Source organism: Gopherus flavomarginatus, chromosome 6 (assembly GCF_025201925.1).
Source record: "Gopherus flavomarginatus isolate rGopFla2 chromosome 6, rGopFla2.mat.asm, whole genome shotgun sequence".
NCBI lineage: Eukaryota > Metazoa > Chordata > Testudines > Testudinidae > Gopherus > Gopherus flavomarginatus.
Window position 1 is genome coordinate 1120520 of NC_066622.1, and position 21611 is coordinate 1142130.

General features: G+C 49.6%; 1 protein-coding gene across 2 annotated transcripts in view; it reads right to left on the reverse strand.

The window, feature by feature from the left end:
* IHO1 (interactor of HORMAD1 1) overlaps positions 1-15926 on the reverse strand; it is a 46822-nt gene extending 30896 nt beyond the window's left edge. For both annotated transcript variants that reach the window (XM_050957394.1, XM_050957393.1), the window contains exon 1: positions 15857-15926. In XM_050957394.1, the coding sequence (XP_050813351.1) occupies positions 15857-15912 (56 nt within the window). In that variant the 5' untranslated portion in view covers positions 15913-15926. The remainder of the gene's footprint in view (positions 1-15856) is intronic.
* Positions 15927-21611: the final 5685 nt, after the last annotated feature.

A 21611-nucleotide genomic window follows, 5' to 3' on the forward strand; every position in this document is an offset into this window, starting at 1 on the left:
ATCATCTTGAACCGCCTAATAGTCAGTATTTCCGAGGCAAATCTACCTGAAAGTCAATGTGGTTTCCAACCTGGCCGGAGCACAGTCGACATGGTGTTTGCTGTCAGACAAATACAAGAGAAGTGCATTGAACAGAATATGCACCTGTATGCTGTCTTCATAGATCTGACAAAGGCGTTTGATACCATCAACAGGGAAGCCCTTTGGACCATTCTAACACGACTTGGCTGCCCAAGAAAATTTGTCCAGATTATAAGCCTTTTTCATGACAGCATGACAGGTGAAGTGTTGTCTGATGGAGCCACATCAGCCCCCTTCAACATCACCAATGTCGTGAAACAAGGATGTGTTCTCGCTCCTGTCCTATTTAACCTGTTCTTTCCATGCGTCCTTAACCATGCAATGAAACATCTGGACCAAGGTATATACTTGAAATACCAGCACGATAGTTCACTTTTTGACCTCCGTCGCCTGAATGCAAAGACTAAGACAGTGCAGAAACTCCTTCTTGAGGCACTCTTTGCCGACGACTGTGCTCTCATGGCTCACACTGAAAATGATCTTCAGCACATTGTCAACAAGTTTGCTGAGGCCTCACAACTCTTTGGACTAACTATCAGCCTCGGAAAGACAGAAGTTCTTCATCAACCTGCACCTGGATCAAATGCTTCTGTCTCGAGTATCTCCATTGATGGCACTCATCTTAAAGTAGTGGAGAACTTTAAATACCTGGGTAGTGTCATATCCAGTGATGGATCACTGGATAATGAGATCAACACACGAATATCCAAAGCAAATGAGGCACTTGGCTGTCTGCGTGTCAAAGTTTTTAAACCACCATGTAGAAGTCCGCTGTTGGGAGAGGGGGTTCACCCCTCTCTGGGGCGGCTGGGAGCCAGGCCGCCTCATTACCTGGGGTGACAACAACAGTTCCGGGCCCAGACCCTCAGGCAGGGGCTGAGCAAGCAGTTCCGTTTATAGAGCCCAGACCCTGGATCAGGGTGGGGCAACAAACGGGTGCCAGGCTCAGACCCTCAGGCAGGGGCTGAGCAAGCAGTTTAGTCTATAGAGCCCAGGCCCTGGATCAGGGTGGGGCAACAAACGGGTGCCGGGCTCAGACCCTCAGGCAGGGGCTGAGCAAGCAGTTCAGTTTACAGAAGGTAAGAGGCCCAGGCTTCTGGGCCTGAGCGTTGGGGCAAGGGGGAGACTGCCACCCGTGAGTGGGGTGGCAGGGGGGAAGCAGGCCCGCCCACTCCTCTGCGTCCCACCCTGGGGCCCTAACAGTGGCAGGCAACCTGCTGCTGTGTTAGTGGGGATCCTGGCCGCAACACACTGACATTGGCTCTGGTTCTGCTACAGCCAGACTAGGGTCGGCTGCCCCCGGGCTACTTCCAGACTCCCCCTCGGGGCTTACCTGGATCCTGGGGTGGTCCTCCGCAGGGTCCAGGTGCATGGGTTCGTCCCAGTCGGGGCTGGAGGGTAGGTCCGGCAGCTCCTTGGGGTAGCGAGCACGGGGAAGCTCCGGCAGCTCCTCTGGATAACGAGCACGGGGGAGCTCCGGCAGCTCCTCTGGGTAGCGAGCACGGGGAAGTTCGGGTCACTCTGGGAGGCTACCCTGGGTTGCAGGAGTCTCCCAGTCCCGAGCTCCCGGAGGGCCGTCCGCTCACTCCAGACGCTGGGTCCTCACTGAGCTTGGAGGGCCCGCCCTTATATTTCCAGGTTGGCGCTTGACTCCCTTTATACTTCCGGGTTGGTGCTTGACCCTTTGCGGGGCGGGCTCAGAGCTCTGTAGCTCCGCCCAGTCCGGCCTCCAGCTGGGCTCTTCGTCCTCCAGGGCGGCTGGGAGCCAGGCTGCCTCACTACACACCACTACATCCGGATGTCAACAAAACTGCTTGTGTACAGAATTGTTGTTCTCTCATCTCTTTTGTACGGGTGCGAAACATGGACACTATATAGGTGTCACATCAAGCAGCTTGAAGCATTCCACGTGCGCTGCCTCCACAACACCATGAAGATCCGCTGGCAAGACAAAGTGCCCAAACTCGAGGTCCTCAAGACAGCCCACATGACAAGCATCGAAATGATGATCATGAAGTCACAGCTACGTTGGACTGGTCATGTCAGCCACATGGATGCCAACAGAATCCCCCGCCAGCTTCTGTATGGTGAGCTCTCCCAGGGCATCTGGCATATAGGTTGTCCACGAAAACGTTACAAGGACACCATCAAAGCCAATCTGCAGTACAGCAGTATCAAACCTAGGGACCTTGAGGACACTGCCAGCGACAGAACACGGTGGCGTGCAACAGTTAGAAATACTTGCATTGCCTTTGAGGAAGACTGCTGCCAGCGTCTACAAGAGGCAAGCGAACAACGTCACAGAGCATCAGCAGCGCACAATCCACTGACCGCGAACTTCCCATGCACCATCTGCAGCAAAATGTGCACCTCTAGAATTGGCTTGTACAGTCATCAGAGGGCACACCATGAGACCAACAATAGATGATCTGCACAGATTTGTCATCATCGGATTGATGGACTACCAAGAGAGAATTGGAGCCAACCTTAATGGTCACATGGGGAAAGATGACAAATAATTCCAGATAAACCAAGCTGAGCTGAAGAACATCAGAAACTGAAGGGTCATACCAGTGGAAAGTTATGCAACTCAACATAGAATGCTGGTTCTTGACTGTGGATACATATTCTACATAGGAAGAAAACCGTCCAAAGCAGTAGAGAAAACCTAGTGGTAAAAGCGCAATGAAGTTAGCAAGGAGATTACAACAGAATTGTTGCAGAAAAACTCTTTAGAAGGATTAAGAAATGTTACAAATCAATGACAGAATCATACTGAAAGAAACATTCAAGAATGTGCAACAAACTTGCTTAGTAAAAAATAAAAACAAAAAAAACCAGAGCCTTTTCCCCCAGTGAGATCTGGTGGTGGAATGAGAAAGTACGAGAGGCTGTGAAGGAAAAGACAAGGTGTTTTAAACTTCGGCACTCAACACTCCAACAGCAGTATTTTCAAGACTGTAAAAAAGAGCCAAAAAGCTAGAGGTGGAAGCCACTAAGGCTAAAGCTATGGAAGGCTTTATGCCTCTCTTAAAATGAAGAACAATAAAGAAATAGACAGACTGGCAAAGACCCATGATAAGAGAACTAATGACATTGATCTCACCAAAGTCACTAAAGATTAAAGTGGAAATACATTAATCAATGAGATCCAGATTAAGGAAAGATGGAGAAATTATTTTGAAAGATTTATGAATGAAGAGAATCCAAGAGAACCATGCTGTAGGATAAAACCAAACCAGAGTCTGGTGGCATCTGTTCTAGAAGTTGCAGAAGCATTGGGCAATGTGAAAAATAAAAAACCTCTTGGCCTTGATGGCACACCAGTAGAAATATGAAAGTGCCTGGGGCATGTAGGTATGACTATATTGACACAACTGTTTAATATCATCATGAGGACTGAGAAGATGCCTGATACCTGGAAAAAGAATACATTAGTACCAATCTTTAAGAGAAAAGGAGGCATAGAAAAAGACTGTAGTAACTCCCGTGGCATTAAACTCATGAGCCACGTGATGAAGATATGAGAAAAAGTTATTGATAAGAGTAAGAGACTAAGAAGAGAAGTAAAGGTCAGTGACAATCAGTTTGTATTTGTGACAGACAAGTCAATAAAGGATGCAATCCATAATGGATGCAATAGCTTGTACACAAACATAAATAAAAGAAGAAAATCCTGCACATAGTATTCATCAAAGTTGAGAAGGCTTATGACCACGTTCTGAGAGCAGTCATCTGGTTTTATATGGGAAGGAAAGTGATCGCTGAAGACTATGTCAGACTTGTCCAGGACATATTTGAGGGTGTTGTTACCACTGTTAGAAGCCCATGCAGAGAAACTGAACAGTTTCTAGTAAGAGTCGGAACACAGCAAGGGTCAGCACTAAGCTCCTTTTTGTTCACATGTTCAATACACTTACAGAAAACATCCAGAGAGTGGCACCCTGGTGCATGCTTTTTGCAGATGATGTAGTGCTCATGGGGGATAGCAAAGAGGAAGTGAAAGAAGATTTAAAGAGATGAAGGTGTGTACTTGAATGAAATGGCAAGAAAATCATCAGAAATAAAACTGTAGATTCCAATGATACCTTGCAGGAAAAGATGGTTACTCACCTTTGTAATTGTTGTTCTTCGAGATGTGTTGCTCATATCCATTCCAGTTAGGTGCGCGCGCGCCGTGTGCACATTTGTCGGAAGATTTTACCCTAGCAACACTCGGTGAATCGGCTGGGCGCCCCCTGGAGTGGCACCGCCATGGTGCTGGATATATACCCCTGCCAACCCAACCGCCCCTCAGTTCCTTCTTGCCGGCTACTCCGACAGTGGGGAAGGAGGGCGGGTTTGGAATGGATATGAGCAACACATCTCGAAGAACAACAGTTACAAAGGTGAGTAACTGTCTTTTCTTCTTCGAGTGATTGCTCATATCCATTCCAGTTAGGTGATTCCCAAGCCTTACCTAGGCGGTGGGGTCGGAGTGAGATGTGGCAGAATGCAAGACTGCTGAGCCAAAGGCTGCATCATCTCTAGACTGTTGAACCAGAGCATAATGCGAAGCAAAGGTGTGGACCGAGGACTAGGTAGCTGCGCGACATATTTCCTGGATTGGAACATGGGCCAGGAAGGCAGCCGATGAAGCCTGAGCCCTGGTAGAATGTGCAGTGAGATGGCTCGAGGGAACATGAGCCAAGTCATAGCAAGTGCAGATGCATGCCACCCCCAAGAGGAGATCCTCTGGGAGGAGACAGGTAGGCCCTTCATTTGGTCCGCCACTGCAACGAAGAGTTGGGGCGATTTAGGAAAGGGCTTCGTCTGTTCGATATAAAATGCGAGCGCCCTACGGACATCTAGGGAGTGCAATTGTTGTTCCCGTCGAGATGAGTGTGGCTTCGGGAAGAAGACCAGAAGGAAGATGTCCTGATTGATATGGAAGGCCAATACCACTTTAGGGAGGAACGCTGGGTGCGGTTGCAACTGCACCTTGTCCTTGTGAAACACAGTATACGGTGGGTCCACCGTGAGCGCCCGAAGCTCGGAGACTCGTCTGGCCGATGTAATGGCTACGAGGAAAACTGTCTTCCATGACAGGTATAGCAGCGAGCAAGTAGCCAACGGCTCGAATGGTGGAGACATAAGTCTGGTTAAGACTAGGTTGAGGTCCCAGGTAGGGGCAGGGCAGCGTACTTGGGGGTATAGGCGCTCCAGGCCCTTGAGGAACCTGGAAACTATAGGGTGTGAAAACACGGAGCGGCCACTGTCTCCTGGGTGGAAGGTAGAAATGGCCGCCAAGTGCACCCTCAGTGATGATACTGCTAGGCCCTGCTGTTTGAGAGACCAGAGGTAGTCCAGGATGGTGAGGATCGAGACCTTGGTGGGAGTAACATTTTGCGTTTCGCACCAGCAGGAGAAACGCTTCCACTTGGCCAGATACGTAGACCGAGTGGAAGGTTTTCTGCTAGCCAGGAGTACTTGTTGCACTAGGGCAGAGCAACGTAACTCTGACTGGGTTAACCATGCAGCAGCCATGCCGTGAGGTGAAGGGACTGCAGGTCTGGATGGTGAAGTCTGCCATGGTCCTGAGTTATGAGGTCTGGACGAAGAGGCAGGGTGATTGGGTTGGCTATCGACAGGTCGAGCAACATGGTGTACCAGTGTTGCCTGGGCCACGCAGGGGCAATCATGATCAGGCAAGCTCTGTCCCTGCGGAGCTTTAGTAGGACCTTGTGAACCAACGGGAATGGTGGAAAGGCATAAAGTAGTTGGCTCTTCCACGGAATCAGGAAGGCGTCCGAGATCGAACCCGGGGAGAGATCTTGGAAGGAGCAGTACCTCTGGCATTTCCTGTTCTTGTGGGAAGCGAAGAGGACTATGTGGGGAAATCCCCACTTCTGGAAAACAGAATGTATAATGTCCGGACGAATCGACCACAGGAAGGATCTGCTGAGTTGATCTGCCAGAGTGTTCCAAACTCGTGGGAGAAAGGACGCTACCAGGTCTATCGAGTGGGCTATGCAAAAGTCCCATAGTTGGATTGCCTCCCGACAAAGGGGGGAGGATCGTGTCCCTCCCTGCTTGTTTATGTGGTACGTGGCCGTTGTGTTGTCTGTAAACACTGAGACACAACGGCCCTGTAGATGTTGCTGGAATGCCTGGCACGCCAGGCGGACTGCTCTTAGTTCTCGGACATTTATGTGTAACGCCAGCTCCTGAGACGACCAAAGGCCTTGAGTGCGAAGATGTCCGAGGTGAGCACCCTAGCCGAGAGATGACGCGTCCGTTGTCAGGGACATGGAGGGCTGTGGCGGATGGAACGGCAGTCCTGCACACACCAGGGAGGGCGTCAGCCACCAGTCGAGGGAGCCTAGGATGCTCAGGGGAATGGTGACTACCATGTCTATGGCGTTCCTGCCTGGGCGGTAAACCGAGGCGAGCCAAGTTTGAAGGGGACGGAGATGTAGTCTGGCGTGCTTGGTCACAAACGTGCAGGCAGCCATGTGACCGAGGAGGCCGAGACAAATGCGAGCCGAAGTTATCGGTAAGTTTTGAAGGCTTTGTATAATTGATACTATTGCCTGAAATCGGGGTCATGGTAAACTGGCCCTTGCGAGATTGGAGTCCAGGATGGCCCCAGTGATCTCTATTCTTTGTGTAGGCACTAGAGTAGATTTCTCTAGGTTGATCATCAGGCCTAGTTGAATGAAGAGGTCCTTGACGATGCCCACATGACTGGTGACTTGGGCCTCGGAGGTCCCCCGAATGAGCCAATCGTCGAGGTACGGGAAGATGTGTATTTGACGAAGACGGAGGGAGGCAGTGACTACAGCCATGCACTTCGTGAATATCCGAGGGGCTGTAGAGAGGCCAAACGGAAGGACCGTAAACTGAAAATGCTGATGGCTGACCACAAACCGGAGGTACCGTCTGTGCGGCGGGTAAATGGCAATGTGGAAATATGAGTCCTTCATGTCGAGGGCGGCATACCAGTCTCCGGATCCAAGGATGGGATGATGGTCCCCAGGGATACCATGCGGAACTTCAACTTTTTCATGAACTTGTTCAGTCCTCGCAGGTCTAGGATAGGCCTGAGGCCTCCTTTCACCTTGGGGATTAGGAAATATCTGGAATAGAACCCCTTGCCCCTTAAGTCCTTCGGTACCTCCTCTATAGCTCCCGTGGCAAGGAGCGTCCGTACCTCTTGCAAGAGGAATTGCTCGTGAGAGGGGTCCCTGAAGAGGGACGAGGAAGGGGGTTGGGAGGGAGGGAGTGAAATAAACTGGAGGAGGTATCTGAATTCTACCGTGCGTAGGACCCAACGATCCGAGGTTAATTGGGTCCACACAGGGAGGAAAGGGGAAAGGCGGTTGTAAAACTGAAAAGGATCCTGGGAGACAACTGGTACACCGCTCTTGGGCGCACCTTCAAAAGTTCGGTTTGGGTCCCATCGTTGGCTTGGAGGGACCGTTATTCTGACCCTTTTGAGGTCCAGACTGTCGTCTGCGGTTGCCTCGACCTCGCCTCCTGCCAAAGTCCTGTCTTGGTCTAGGCGGGGGGTAACGGCGTTGAGGTTGGGTGTGGAAGGATCTTCGTTGAGTCTGTGGTGTATGCATCCCGAGTGAACGCATAATCATAATAACAGACCCTGGCCATCGAATGGCAAGTCTTGGATAGTGTGGATAGTCTTGGAAGTTCAGGTGGCAGGCCTGACACCTGAAGCCATGATATACGCCTCATGGCGATTCCAGAGGCCACAGTTCTGGCAAGAGGCCACAGTTCTGGCTGTCGAATCGGCAGCGTCCAGCAAGGCCTGGAGAGAAGTTCTCGTCACCTTCTTTCCCTCCTCCAACAGTGCCTTAAATTCTTGGCGGGAGTCTTGCGGGACCAGCTCTGTGAATTTCCCTACCGCCTCCCAGGTGTTGTAATTATACCTGCTAAGTAGGGCTTGCTGGTTTGCCACCCTGAGTTGGAGGCCCCCTGCGGAGTAGATTTTACGGCCCAACAAATCCATGCGCCTAGCCTCCTTAGATTTTGGGGCAGGGGCTTGCTGGCCATGGCGCTCCTGTTCATTTACGGACTGTACGACCAGTGAGCAGGGAGGAGGGTGCACGTATAAGTACTTGTACCCCTTAGAGGGCACCATGTACTTCTGTTCAACTCCTCTGGCCGTGGGCGGAATAGATGCCGGGGATTGCCAGATGGTATCTGCCTTAGCTTGAATCGATTGAATGAACGGTAAGGCCACTCGAGTTGGTGCATCCGCCGACAATATATCTACCACCAAGTCCTCAACCTCTGGAACCTCCTCCACCTGCAGGTTTATATTCAGGGTGATGTGCCTCAGGAGGTCCTGGTGTGCCCTGAGGTCAATTGGAGGCGGGCCCGATGAGGATGTCCCCACTACCGCTTCATCCGGGGAAGAGGAAGACGAAAGGCCCGGGACGAGTGGGTCCTGTATGGTCTCCTGATCATGGGGGACGTCAGGGACCGGTGGGACCTGAGGGTCCTGTGCGTGGATGGAAGCTTCCTCCGTACCTGCAGGACGGGGGCGGCTGACAATGGCCTCTGGCACCCGGTGTTCTGATGGAACGGAGCGTGATGTCACTGCAGGTCCACCTTGGGCTTGGTGATATGCCCAAGGTGTCCAGAAGGACCACTGATGAGGTCCCTGGTCTGGGCCGTGGGTCTCTTGGAAGACTCGGCTGTGTGTATCTGAATCACGGTCCTGTGCGTAGGAAGCACTGTCCGCGTGCGATGATACAGATGTATGGCGAGACGGCCACGGAGGAGCAGAAACCACTTTGGAAGGGTGTCTGTGTCCGGTTGATCCGTCTCCACGCAGCACCAGAGAACAGTACCGGGCGCCGTACAGGTACAGGGAATGAGACCGGGACCTGCGACCAGAGCGGGGAGGTCGCTGGGAGGTCGACTGGGATCTCGAAGGTCGACGTCGAGAGCGGCTGCGAGAGGTGCGGTGCCGTGAACGGTGCCGGGAGATGGATCGGTGTTGAGAGTATCCGGTCGGCGAGCGGGAACTCGAACGGTGCCGTAAGTACGACCGGTACCGAGATGGAGAGCAGTACCGGGACTGCGAGCAGCGTCGGGATCGGGATTGGTGACGGGACCGAGAATGCTGGCAGGACCTCGATTGTGATGGGTGCCTTTTGGCGGTGCCGAGCGAGGATGGTCTCAGCAGGGCAGGCTTGCCTGTTGATTGGATAACCCGCACCGGCAGTGCCGGGGGTTGAGGCTGTGCAGGCTCTGTCAGGGCAATCAGCTCCCTTGCCGTAGAGAATGTCTCCGGCGTGGAGGGAACAATAAGCTCAACCACGGTGTGTGCCGGGGAGCTGTCAGGCACCGGACTCGACGGCTCTTGCGAGGCCGCAATCAATGGCGCTGAAGTTGTCGGTGCCGTGGCAGTTGTCGGTGCCGGGCGGTCCGACTTAGGCGGGTGCTCTGACTGCGACGTAGGCACGGGAGATGCAGGAGTCTTGTGCTTCTTGACCCGTGGGGAGAGAGAGCGGTGCCGGGCAGGCTTCTGGGCCGGCGACGGTTGGTGCCGAGGGGCCTTCGCGGTGCTGGTGCACTCCGGTGCTGAAGATGCACTTCTCCCTGGTGCGGACTGTCCGGCGCTCGGTGCCGAGGGCAGAGGAGTAAGAGCTGCCTCCATCAGGAGCTGTTTGAGACGAAAGTCCCGCTCCTTTTTCGTCCGCGGCTTGAAGGCCTTGCAGATGTGGCACTTGTCTGCAAGGTGGGATTCCCCCAGGCACTTAAGACAGGAGTCGTGAGGATCTCCTGTTGGCATCGGCTTGTGACAAGCCGAGCACGGTTTGAAATCCAATCGTCCCTGTAAAAAGGAAAAATATCAAAACCATGATCATAGTATACCCGAAGTATAAAATGGTACTAGCAGTTCCCGTTATTTGGAGTTTAGAGAAAAAGTAATGAACCGCATAGATAAAAAGATAAACGGCTGTAAAGCTGCTCGTTAAGAACGATCTCCACCACCAATGATAATCCTCTGCACATAGATGGAAATAGCACAGCAAGACTGTAGCCTCAGAGCACGGGCATGGACCCTGGCACTGGGTGAGGGGAAAGGGCTAATCCCCAACCCCTCTTAACTATATACAATAACTACGTTAAAGAAACTAATAAAACAAACTAGAAATATAGAAAACTGAACTATATACACAATAACAATGAAAGAACTACGAGAAGCTAGGGAGGTGGAGATCAGCTAAGCCACGCTCCACTGTTCCAACGACTGACACAGGCGGTAAGAAGGAACTGAGGGGCGGTTGGGTCAGCAGGGGTATATATCCGGCGCCATGGTGGCACCACTCCAGGGGGCGCCCAGCCGACCCACCGAGTGTAGCTAGGGTAAAAATCTTCTGACGAATGTGCACGCGGCGCGCGCGCACCTAACTGGAATGGATATGAGCAATCACTCGAAGAAGAAGACAAAGAGACTAAGTCTGGGGGGCCATGCACTACCAAAGGTAGAGAAGTTCAGGTACTGAGGTTTGATAGGCAGAATAGTGGTGAACTCGAAGACTAAAATATAAGCAGAACAGGAAAGACATGGCCTAAATGCAGAGAAGTGAGTGATGTGATCTGCAACAGGTATTCTCCTATCAACTTGAGAAGTGAGATCTACAAGAGAATTAGGCACGTCCTTTTGGATGGCTCCGAATGCTGGGCACCGAGGAAGAGACAGGAACAGATTTTGAACACAATGGAAATGGAAATGTTAAGACTGATGCTTGGAGCTATAAGGATGGATGATGTTGGGAACAAATGAATTAGGGGAAGTGTTAAGGTGGCACCAATTATAGAAAAGCTGATGGAATCTGATGGCTTGGACATGTGAGAAGGAGATTGGAAAAATATATAGGAAACTGGGTGTCACAATTAAAAATGGAGGGCAAGAGAAGCTTTGGAAAATCCAAAACTAGATGGATGGATGTTACACAAAAGGATTTGATTAGTTGAGGAGTTTCTGAGGATTACTTGCTTCAGGACAGACTGGAATGGAGAAGGACTAAGTGACTAAGGCTAGAAGAAGCGTAGTAATTTCTTCAGCTTGACATTGTTCCTGTGCAAAATGACAGGCCTGTAATTGCCCAGGTCTTCCCATTTACCCTTTATAAATATTAGCACAGCGTTAGCTTTCTTTCAGTCATCTGGAACTTCCCCAGTGTTCCCAGACTTACTGAAAAACAACATTAACAGCCCCAAGAGATCCTCAGCCAGCTCTTTGAAAATTCTCAAATGCAAGTTATCTGGATCTGCTGATTTAAAGAAGTCTAACTTTTAGTAGCTGCTGTTTAACATCCTCCTGAAATACTAGTGGAATGGACACTATCTGCTCAAGAAACTCCCTGCTATATCACGGGAACACATCTACACAGACACACCCCTAGAGCCCCAACCAGGGGTATTCTATCTGCTATCCAAGCTCCATAAACCTGGAAATCCTGGAAATCACATCATCTCAGGCATTGGCACGCTTACAGCAGGATTATCTGGCTATTGGACTTTCTCCTCAGATCCTACGCTATCTTCAAGACACTACCGACTTCCTGAGGAAACTACAATCCATTGGGGATTTTCCTGAAAACACCATCCTGGCCATGGATGTAGAAGCTCTTTACACCAATATTCCACATGAGGATGGACTACAAGCTGTCGGGAACAGTATCCCTGATGAGGCCATGGCACACCTGGTGGCTGAGCTTTGTGACTTTGTTCTCACCCACAACCATTTCAGATTTGGGGACAACTTATACCTTCAGAGCAGCAGCACTGCTATGGGTCCCCGCATGGCCCCACAGTATGCCAACATTTTTATTGCTGACTTAGAACAACGCTTCCTCAGCTCTTGTCCCCTAGCGCCCCTCCTTTACTTGTGCTACACTGATGACATCTTCATCATCTGGACCCACAAGAAGGAGGCCGTTGAAGAATTCCACCTGGATTTCAACGATGTCCACCTCACCATCAACCTCAGCCTGGACCAGTCCACACAAGAGATCCACTTCCTGGACACTACTGTGCAAATAAGTGATGGTCACATAAACACCACCCTATACTGGAAACCAACTGACTGCTATAGTTACCTACATGCCTCCAGCTTTCATCTGGACCACATCACATGATCCATTGTCTACAGCCAAGCCTTAAAATACAACCACATTTGCTCCAATCCCTCAGACAGAGACAAACACCTACAAGATCTTTATCAAGCATTCTTAAAACTACAAGTGGGGAAGTGAGGAAACAGACTGATAGAGTGAGATAGGTACCCAGAAGTCACCTACTACAGGACAGGTCCAACAAGGAAAATAACAGAACACCACTAGCCATCATGGAGAGCCCCCAGCTAAAACCTCTCCAGCATATCATTAACAATCTACAAGACTTTGGGAGGCAGACCAGTCCTCACTTTCAGACAGCCCCTTAACCTGAAGTAAATACTCTCCTGCAACTACACACCACAGAAACACTAACCCAGGAACCAATCTCTGTAACAAACCTCATTGCCTACTCTGTCCCCATATCTACTCTAGTGACCCAACCACATCAGTCACACCATCAGGGGCTCATTCACCTGCACATCTACTAATGTAATATATGCCATCATGTGCCAGCAATGCCTCTCTGCCATGTACATTGGCCAAACCAGGCAGTCTCTACTGGGGGAGGGATAGCTCATTGGTTTGAGCATTGGCCTACTAAACCCAGGGTTGTGAGTTCAATCCTTGATGGGGCCAATTAGGGATCTGGGGCAAAAATCTGTCTGGGGATTGGTCCTGCTTTGAGCAAGGGGTTGGACTAGATGACCTCCTGAGGTCCCTTCCCAGGGGCAGCTTTAGGTATTTTGCCACCTCAAGCACAGCAGGCGGGCGGCTTGCCTGCGGGAGGTCCCCGGTCCCACAGATTCGGTGGCAGCCTGCGGGAGGTCCACCAAAGCCGCAGGACCGGCAGAGTGCCCCCCGCGGCTTGCTGCCCCAAGCATGCACTCAGCGTGCTGATGCCTGGAACCGCCCCTGTCCCTTCCAACCCTGATATTCTATGAAAAAGTATAAATGGACACAAATCAGACATCAGGAATGGTAACACACAAGCCAGTAGGAGAACACTTCAATCTCCCTGGACATTCAATAACAGATTTAAAAGTACCCACCCTGCAACAAAAAAACTTCAAAGAGAAACTGCAGAGCTACAATTCATTTGCAAACTTAACACCATTAATTTGAGCTTGAATAGGGACTGAGTGTGGCTGGCTCACTACAAAAGCAATTTCTCCTCTCTTAGTATTGCCACCTCCTCATCAATTATTGGGAGTGGACCACACCCACCCTGACTGAATTGGCCTTGTCCAACACTGGTTCTCCACTTGTAAGGTAACTCCCATCTCTTCATGTGCTAGTATATTTATGCCTGTATCTGTAATTTTCACTCCATGCATCTGAAGAAGTGGGTTTTTTTATGCACAAAAGCTTACGCCCAAATAAATCTGTTAGTCTTTAAGGTGCCACTGGACTACTCGTTGTTTTTGTGGATACAGACCAACATGGCTACCCCTTCTTATAGTGGAATGGAAAGTTCATCATTATCATATGATATGATTATATCATCTGGCTTTTTCTCAAATACAGAGCCGAAGTATTTATTGAACACTTCTGCCTCATTGACAATTCTACCAATTCCATCTAGTAATGGATTAATACTATTATTAGTATTCATTTTGTTCCTAATATATTTAAACTCTTATGGTTCTTAACTTTGCTGACCACTGATTTTTAACTTCTAAGAAATTGAGAAGGAAAGCAAAAGGATACAATTCAGAGCTTCCAATTTCTACCAACTTCCCTTTTCTTCCTTCTGTGTGCGTGTATAAGATGTTTTCCCTTTTCCTCTAAGATAGGTTGGTTGGGTTTTTAAACCAGCACAGCCTTTCTTGACTGTGGATTTTTGGGCATCTAGTAAAATATTCTTAAATGAGTCTCAATCATTCACATTTTTCTGTTCAACTTCTGTCTGCCAGCTGATCAGGCTCATAACTGCTTTCAGTTTTGTAAAAACTGGCTCTTCACGAGCACCCAGTATATATTTTATTTGTTTAGGCTTTACTCTGCTTGCATACAATAAATATGATGAACAGTGCTTAATCTGTAATGAAGGAGGTTCCAGGACTCAAGCAACTAGATGCCAGGGCTCAAGCAATTTATTTTCATAACTCATGTGGCAAGCCCAGATAGGGTGACCAGATGTCCCAATTTTATAGAGACAGTCCCAATTTTGGGGTCTTTCTTATATAGGCTCCTGTTACGCCCCCACTCCCGTCCCGATTTTTCACATTTGCTGTCTTGTCACCCTAAGCCCAGAGATGCTAGGGCAATGAACTGCCGAGCCCAGAGGTGCTGAGGCTGAGCCCTGGCAAAAATTAATCATTGGTATCAAGTCATGATCATTTGCATCAAAGCAACCACTAATTTTTAGTTCTGCAATCAATTCCTCTTTATCTGTCAAGATAAGGTATAATGGAAAGTTCCCCTGTGTTGGATGCAATACCTTTTGCTATAAGAAATTGTCATGTATTAATTTTAGAAATTCCAAGGATATTTTAGTACTGGCGACATGAAACCTTCAGCACATCACTCAGATTAAAGTCCTTTATACATAGACTTTTTCTTAGTCTTCATTAATTACAGAGGCCTTTGTACTTAATTCCAACAAAATTAATGAACATTATGAAGGCATTCTACGCCAACTCAATATGCAAATACTGTATTTGGAAGACTCAAAACCATCTCCCTGAAGACAAAACTGAATGTAAACAAAGCAGCTGTTATCGCTATCACAACATATAGCAGTGACACCTGGCAACTTACCAAGAAAGAGACACGTAAGAGAATGTATTTCATCACAAATGTCTGAGAATATTGGGAATAACATATAGAGATAGGAAGATGAATGAAGAAGTCAGAAAAATGACTGGACAAGGCACCCACTCACAAATAATCTATAAAAGAAGACATCAGTGGCTGGGGCACGTGCTGAGAAAAAGAATGCTTACCAAATTCTGCCCTGGAATGGAAGCAAGAAAACACATGAAGAAAGAGAGGAAGACTGCGAATAACATGGAAATGAACAGTTCTGAACGACATCAAGCATCTCAACATGAAATGGGAAGATTTGGAGAGAAGGACAGATGACAGGCAAGGATGGCTAATGTGGGTAGCCCAATGAGCAGCAAAGCACAGGATGGACTAAGGTCTAAGGTTGTACTTAATATGCTTCAAGATGTAAATAGGACAGAGGAAATCACAGATAAGACACACAAAGCCTCCAATCATTTTATCTGGCAGTAAAACATTTTCTTATGTGTTTTAATGTTTTCTCAAGTAAAATTAGAACACAGTATCAGATCAGTGCTACGGTAAGCACAGCTATTTTAGACTTTTTCATGGAGATCCTCAAATTCAGTAGCTGAAGTCTAAGTTGTACTGATGCATCACACCAAATAACAGTCATATCAGCTCCTTAACTGGAGACCTGCTAATGACATCAGGAATAAACACGTCAGGAAAATTAGGATGTCAGCAGACAATGTTTCCAGTTTATTTGACTTAGTTCTGCAAAGGGCAATTTAAGTAACTTTTACTGCAAATTAATGGGAGCAGCTACTCAATCTTTTAGCTAAATACAGTCAGTAGGCTATCATGATTGTTTGAATATTATAAATATAATAACAAAACCCAAAACCACTTACTTTGAGGCTGTGGGAGTACTGAACATCTCTTTGATATTCCAGACATTAAAATTCATTTTTTATTCTTATCTGTTAAAAATGAAGGAAAATACATTAGGATTGTCATCAATTAGCTTAACATGAAAGTATTTGCTGCATCCAGAGGACACAAATGTTAACAGCTATATCTCTGTCAAACTGACAATGACACATTACAATAAGCCATTCCCTCTAATTCAGGTTGGTTTGTTTTTTTAAACCAGCACAGCCTTTCTTGACTGTGGATTTTTTAGCATCTAGTAAAATATTCTTAAAGGAGTCTCAATTATCATCAGAGCCATAACAAGGAATTTTTGTGCCCGAGGCAAGGGCCGGCTCCAGGATCTTCGGTGGTGGGTCCCTGAGTCCCTGTCGGAGGGAAGGACCTGCCGCCGAATTGCTGAAGAATGAATGAAGTGGTGGCGGCAATTCAGTGGCAGGTCCTTCTCTCGGAGAGGGACTCAGGGACCCACTGCCGAAGCGCTGCCAATCGCGGTAGACCTGCGCCCCTCCACTTTGCACGCCCGAGGCAAGTTCCTCACTCACCTCGTCCTTGTTACGGCACTGATATCATTCACATTTTTCTGTTCAAGTTCTCTCTGCCAGCTGATCTGGCTCATAATTGCTTTCAGCTTTGTAAAAACTGGCTCTACAAGAGCACCAAGTATATATTTGTTTAGGCTTTACTCTGTTTGCATACAATAAATGTATCGAGCAGTGCTTCATTCATAGGTGCTGGGGCTAACTGCTGGGGCAAACATAAGCATTCCCTGAATTAAAGTTTATATTTGCCTGCTGTAAAACTTTCAAACTCAACCAACTTGTTGGATATGTTAAACAAGTGTTCAAAGCAGAATTCTGATTTTAGAGCTGCAGCTTCAGCTGGGGTTTTGGAAGCCTCTGCTTATTTGTGTTTTGCCAAACATGGAGCACTGTGTAGATGAAGTCTGTAGGCTAAGGAGCCCTCAGGCTTTCTTGGAAGTTAACAAGCCTTGGGAGTATTTCAAACCAATTCTTTGCAGATGAATCATGTATGGCACCACACTATTCCCATACAGTACCGAGCTCTGTCCAGATAACAAGCATATCGTGCTAAGCATTCAAGTTTGTCACCTCTATAAATGAAGATGAAGCAACCCTATTTTCCAATCCATCCCAAACTCAATATGAACCATCATTTTATTGATATTTATCTTATATTAATTTATTTTTAATTTCCCTTCTCAAAATCTTCATCACTGTGTGTTATACCACTATCCTCACTGTTACCCAGGCTTGCAACCTAAGTGTCAGTCAACTACCTGCTCTCTTATCTCACTTCTATGAAGTCACCAAATCCTGTCAATTCTTTCTCTGCAACATCTTTAAAAATATACATTTCTTTCAATCCCCATGGCTAAAATGCTGGTCAATGCTTTGCTCATCTCCTGCCTTGATTAATGCAATCTCCTCCTTTTGCCTGTCTGCCTGTTCCCTCTGTCCCCTCCACTGTATTCAGAACACCACAGAGAAAATAATCTTCCTCTCCTGCCATTTAGACCATATCACTCTTTTCTTCAAATATCCACAAACACTTCTAAAGCCACAGAATATATCACCATTTCTATCCCTGCAATATGAACGCACTGTGAATCAAGGAGGTCCAAAGAACTGGCCACCCAGTTCTCCATACTACTCAGTGTTATCAGAAACCAGTAATTCTGAGCCCAAAACTAGTTCTTCATCTTGCCCTTGGTTTAGTTATGGGCTGTTATTTTGGATCTTCTGCTCACTTGGGAAACACTGGGGCAAAGGGGTCTTATCAGAGGGCTCTGCCTGCTGCTGCTCCCTTGAATCTGTATCTGACTCTGCTAAATGTAGTGTGCTTGAGGACGATGTTTGGGTTGGTTACTGTCAGCAAGGCAGTACTTAAGCTAGTGTGGCCCTATTCTATTGAGAGCTTTGTAAATTAATACCAGAACCATGAAGCAGATCTAGCACCGGGTAGAGAACCAGTGCAAGCTGCAGCACAGGCATTATTTTTCTCTTTTGACTTTCTCTACTTAAGGAGCTAGGAGATCAGTCCTCAGATGAGGAGTAAATGATTCTGATTTCACTTCTGTGTGAACCTGGATTAACTCTGTTAATGTAAATGGAAGTACACGTGTCAGTGAGATCAGAATCTGGCATAAGAAAAGATGGTTACTCACCTTTGTAACTGTTGTTCTTCGAGATGTGTTGCTCATATCCATTCCAGTTAGGTGTGCGCGCCGCGTGTGCACGTTCGTCGGAAAACTTTTTACCCTAGCAACTCCAGTGGGCCGGCAGGTCGCCCCCTAGAGTGGAGCCGCCATGGTGCTCAATATATACCCCTGCCGGCCCACCCGCTCCTCAGTTCCTTCTTGCCGGCTACTCCGACAGTGGGGAAGGAGGGTGGGTGTGGAATGGATATGAGCAACACATCTCGAAGAACAACAGTTACAAAGGTGAGTAACCATCTTTTCTTCTTCGAGTGATTGCTCATATCCATTCCAGTTAGGTGAATCCCAAGCCCTACCTAGGCGGTGGGGTCGGAGTGAGAGGTCGTGGCATGGAGCACTGCAGAGCCGAAGGCCGCGTCCTCTCTGGACTGCTGGACCAGGGCGTAATGGGAAGCGAAGGTGTGGACAGAGGACCAGGTCGCCGCCCTACAGATCTCCTGGATGGGCACACGGGCGAGGAAAGCCATCGATGATGCTTGTGCCCTGGTGGAGTGCGCAGTCACATGGCCCGTAGGGGTGTGAGCCAAGTCATAACAGGTCCTGATACAGGATGTTACCCATGAGGATATCCTCTGTGAGGAAATGGGAAGCCCCTTGACTCGGTCCGCTATTGCCACGAAGAGCTGGGGGGATTTGAGGAACGGTTTGGTCCTTTCCACATAAAACGCGAGTGCCCGACAGACATCAAGCGAGTGGAGCTGTTGCTCCCTGCGGGACGAATGGGGCTTTGGGAAAAAGATGGGGAGGAAGATCTCCTGGTTGACGTGAAAGGCTGAGACCACCTTGGGGAGAAAGGCAGGGTGCGGTCTCAGCTGCACTTTGTCTTTATGGAAGACCGTATACGGGGGATCTACCGTGAGGGCCCGGAGCTCTGACACCCGTCTGGCTGAGGTGATGGCCACCAGGAAAGCAGTCTTCCAGGAGAGACAGAGCAGGGAGCAAGTCGCTAACGGCTCAAATGGAGGGCCTATGAGCAGAGTCAGAACCAGGTTAAGATCCCAGGTAGGGGCAGGGGGTCGAACCTGGGGGTAGAGGCGTTCCAGTCCCTTCAGGAATCTAGTCACCATAGGGTGAGAGAAAACCGAACGGCCATCTCCTCCCAGATGAAAGGTGGAGATAGCCGCCAGGTGAACCCGAAGGGATGATATCGCCAGGCCCTGCTGCTTTAGGGACCAGATGTAATCCAGAATATTGGCGATAGAAACCTCCATAGGGAGGAAACTCCTCTCCGTGCACCAACAGGAGAAACGCTTCCACTTGGCCGAGTACGTCGTTCTAGTGGAGGGTTTCCTGCTGCCCAGGAGTACTTGATGTACCGGGGTAGAGCATCGTAGTTCCGACCTGGTCAGCCACGCAGGAGCCACGCCGTGAGGTGCAGAGACTGGAGGTCCGGGTGACAGAGCCTGCCGTGGTCCTGGGTGATCAGGTCCAGGTGAAGGGGCAGGGGGACTGGGTCGACTAGAGACAGATCCAGCAACATCGGATACCAATGTTGCCTGGGCCACGCTGGAGCTATCATAATGAAGCATGCCCTGTCCCTGCGCACCTTCAGAAGGACCTTGTGGACCAGCGGGAACGGAGGGAACGCATAGAGCAGGTGAGTCGTCCACGGGATAAGGAAGGCATCCGCTACCGACCCTGGCTCCCGGCCTTGAAAGGAGCAGAACGTCTGGCATTTCCTGTTCCCTCTGGACGCGAAGAGGTCCATCCGAGGACAACCCCACCTCTGGAAGAGTGAGAAAGAGGCGATGTCCGGGCGAAGGGACCATTCGTGTGAAAGGAAGGATCTGCTCAGACGGTCTGCCAGCGTGTTCCGTACTCCGGGGAGAAAGGAAGCCATGAGGTGAATGGAGCGGGCTATACAAAAGTCCCAGAGCCGCATAGCCTCCTGACATAGGGGAGAGGATCTCGTGCCACCCTGTTTGTTGATATAGTACATGGACGTCGTGTTGTCGGTGAATACCGAGACACAGCTACCTTGAAGCTGATGGGAGAATGCTTGACAAGCAAGACGGACCGCTCTCAACTCCCGTATGTTGATATGGAGGGCACTTCCTGAGGGGACCATTGGCCCTGCGTCCTCAGGGTTCCAAGGTGGGCCCCCCAGCCCAGGTCCGAGGCATCCGTTGTTAGGGATACCGAGGGTTGGGGCGGATGAAACGGGAGCCCCGCACACTACGGACTGGTCTAGCCACCACCGGAGGGAATCCAACACCTCCTGGGGGACGGTGATAACCGCGTCCAGCAGATGTCTGGCTGGACGGTACTGTGTAATGAGCCAAGACTGGAGAGGCCTCATGCGAAGCCGTGCATAACCCGTCACAAATATGCAGGCCGCCATGTGGCCTAAGAGAGTTAGGCATGTCCTTATACAGGTCAAGGGGGCCGCCTGTAGGCGCCGAATGATGGCCGACAGTGACTGGAACCTGGGCAGCGGCAGAAGGGCCCTGGCCAAGGTGGAGTCCAGAATGGCCCCGATGAACTCTATCCTCTGCGTGGGGAGCAGAGTGGACTTGTCTGCGTTGATAATGAGGCCCAAGGTTCGGAAGAGCCCGCTGATCCTGTGGACGTGGTTGCGGACCTGCAACTCTGATGCGCCTCGAATCAGCCAGTCGTCGAGGTAGGGGAATACGTGAATGCGACTGCGCCGGAGATGTGCGACAACGACTGCCATGCACTTTGTGAATACCCTCGGGGCCGTGGAGAGGTCAGACGGGAGGACCGCAAATTGATAATCATGGCGGTCAACCACAAACCGAAGGAAGTGTCTGTGTCGCGGAAAAATGGCTATGTGAAAATAAGCGTCCTGCATGTCGAGGGCGGCGTACCAGTCTCCAGGATCCAGAGATGGGATAATGGTCCCCAGGGATACCATGAGGAATTTCAACTTCACCATATGCTTGTTGAGTTCTCGCAGGTCGAGGATAGGTCTGAGGCCTCCCTTGGCCTTGGGGATCAGAAAGTATCGGGAATAAAACCCCTTGCCCTTCTCGTTCTCCGGAACCGCCTCTATGGCTCCTTTGCTGAGGAGCGACCGCACCTCCTGAAGGAGGAATTGCTCGTGAGAGGGGTCCCTGAAGAGGGATGAGGGTGGGGGGTGGGAGGGAGGGCGAGAGATAAACTGCAGACGGTATCCCGTTTGCACAGTGCGCAAGACCCAACGGTCAGAAGTTATTTGGGTCCACGCCGGGAGGAAGAACAAAAGGCGGTTGGAAAACGGGGGGGAAGGATCCGTGGGGGAAACTGGTACAGCGTCTTTGGGCACACCTTCAAAACGAAGGTTTGGGGCCAGGTGGGGCTTTGGAGGAGCCCTGGTTCTGCCCCCCCTGGTTGCCCGACTGTCTGCGCCTGCCATTCCTGCCACGGCGCCTATTGAAGTCCTGCCGCTGGCGGTATTGGGGATACGGTCGGCGCTGTTGTTGCTGTTGCGGCTGGAAGGATCTGCGCTGTGTCCCGGGCGTGTGCATCCCTAGGGAGCGCATGATGACAGGATTGTC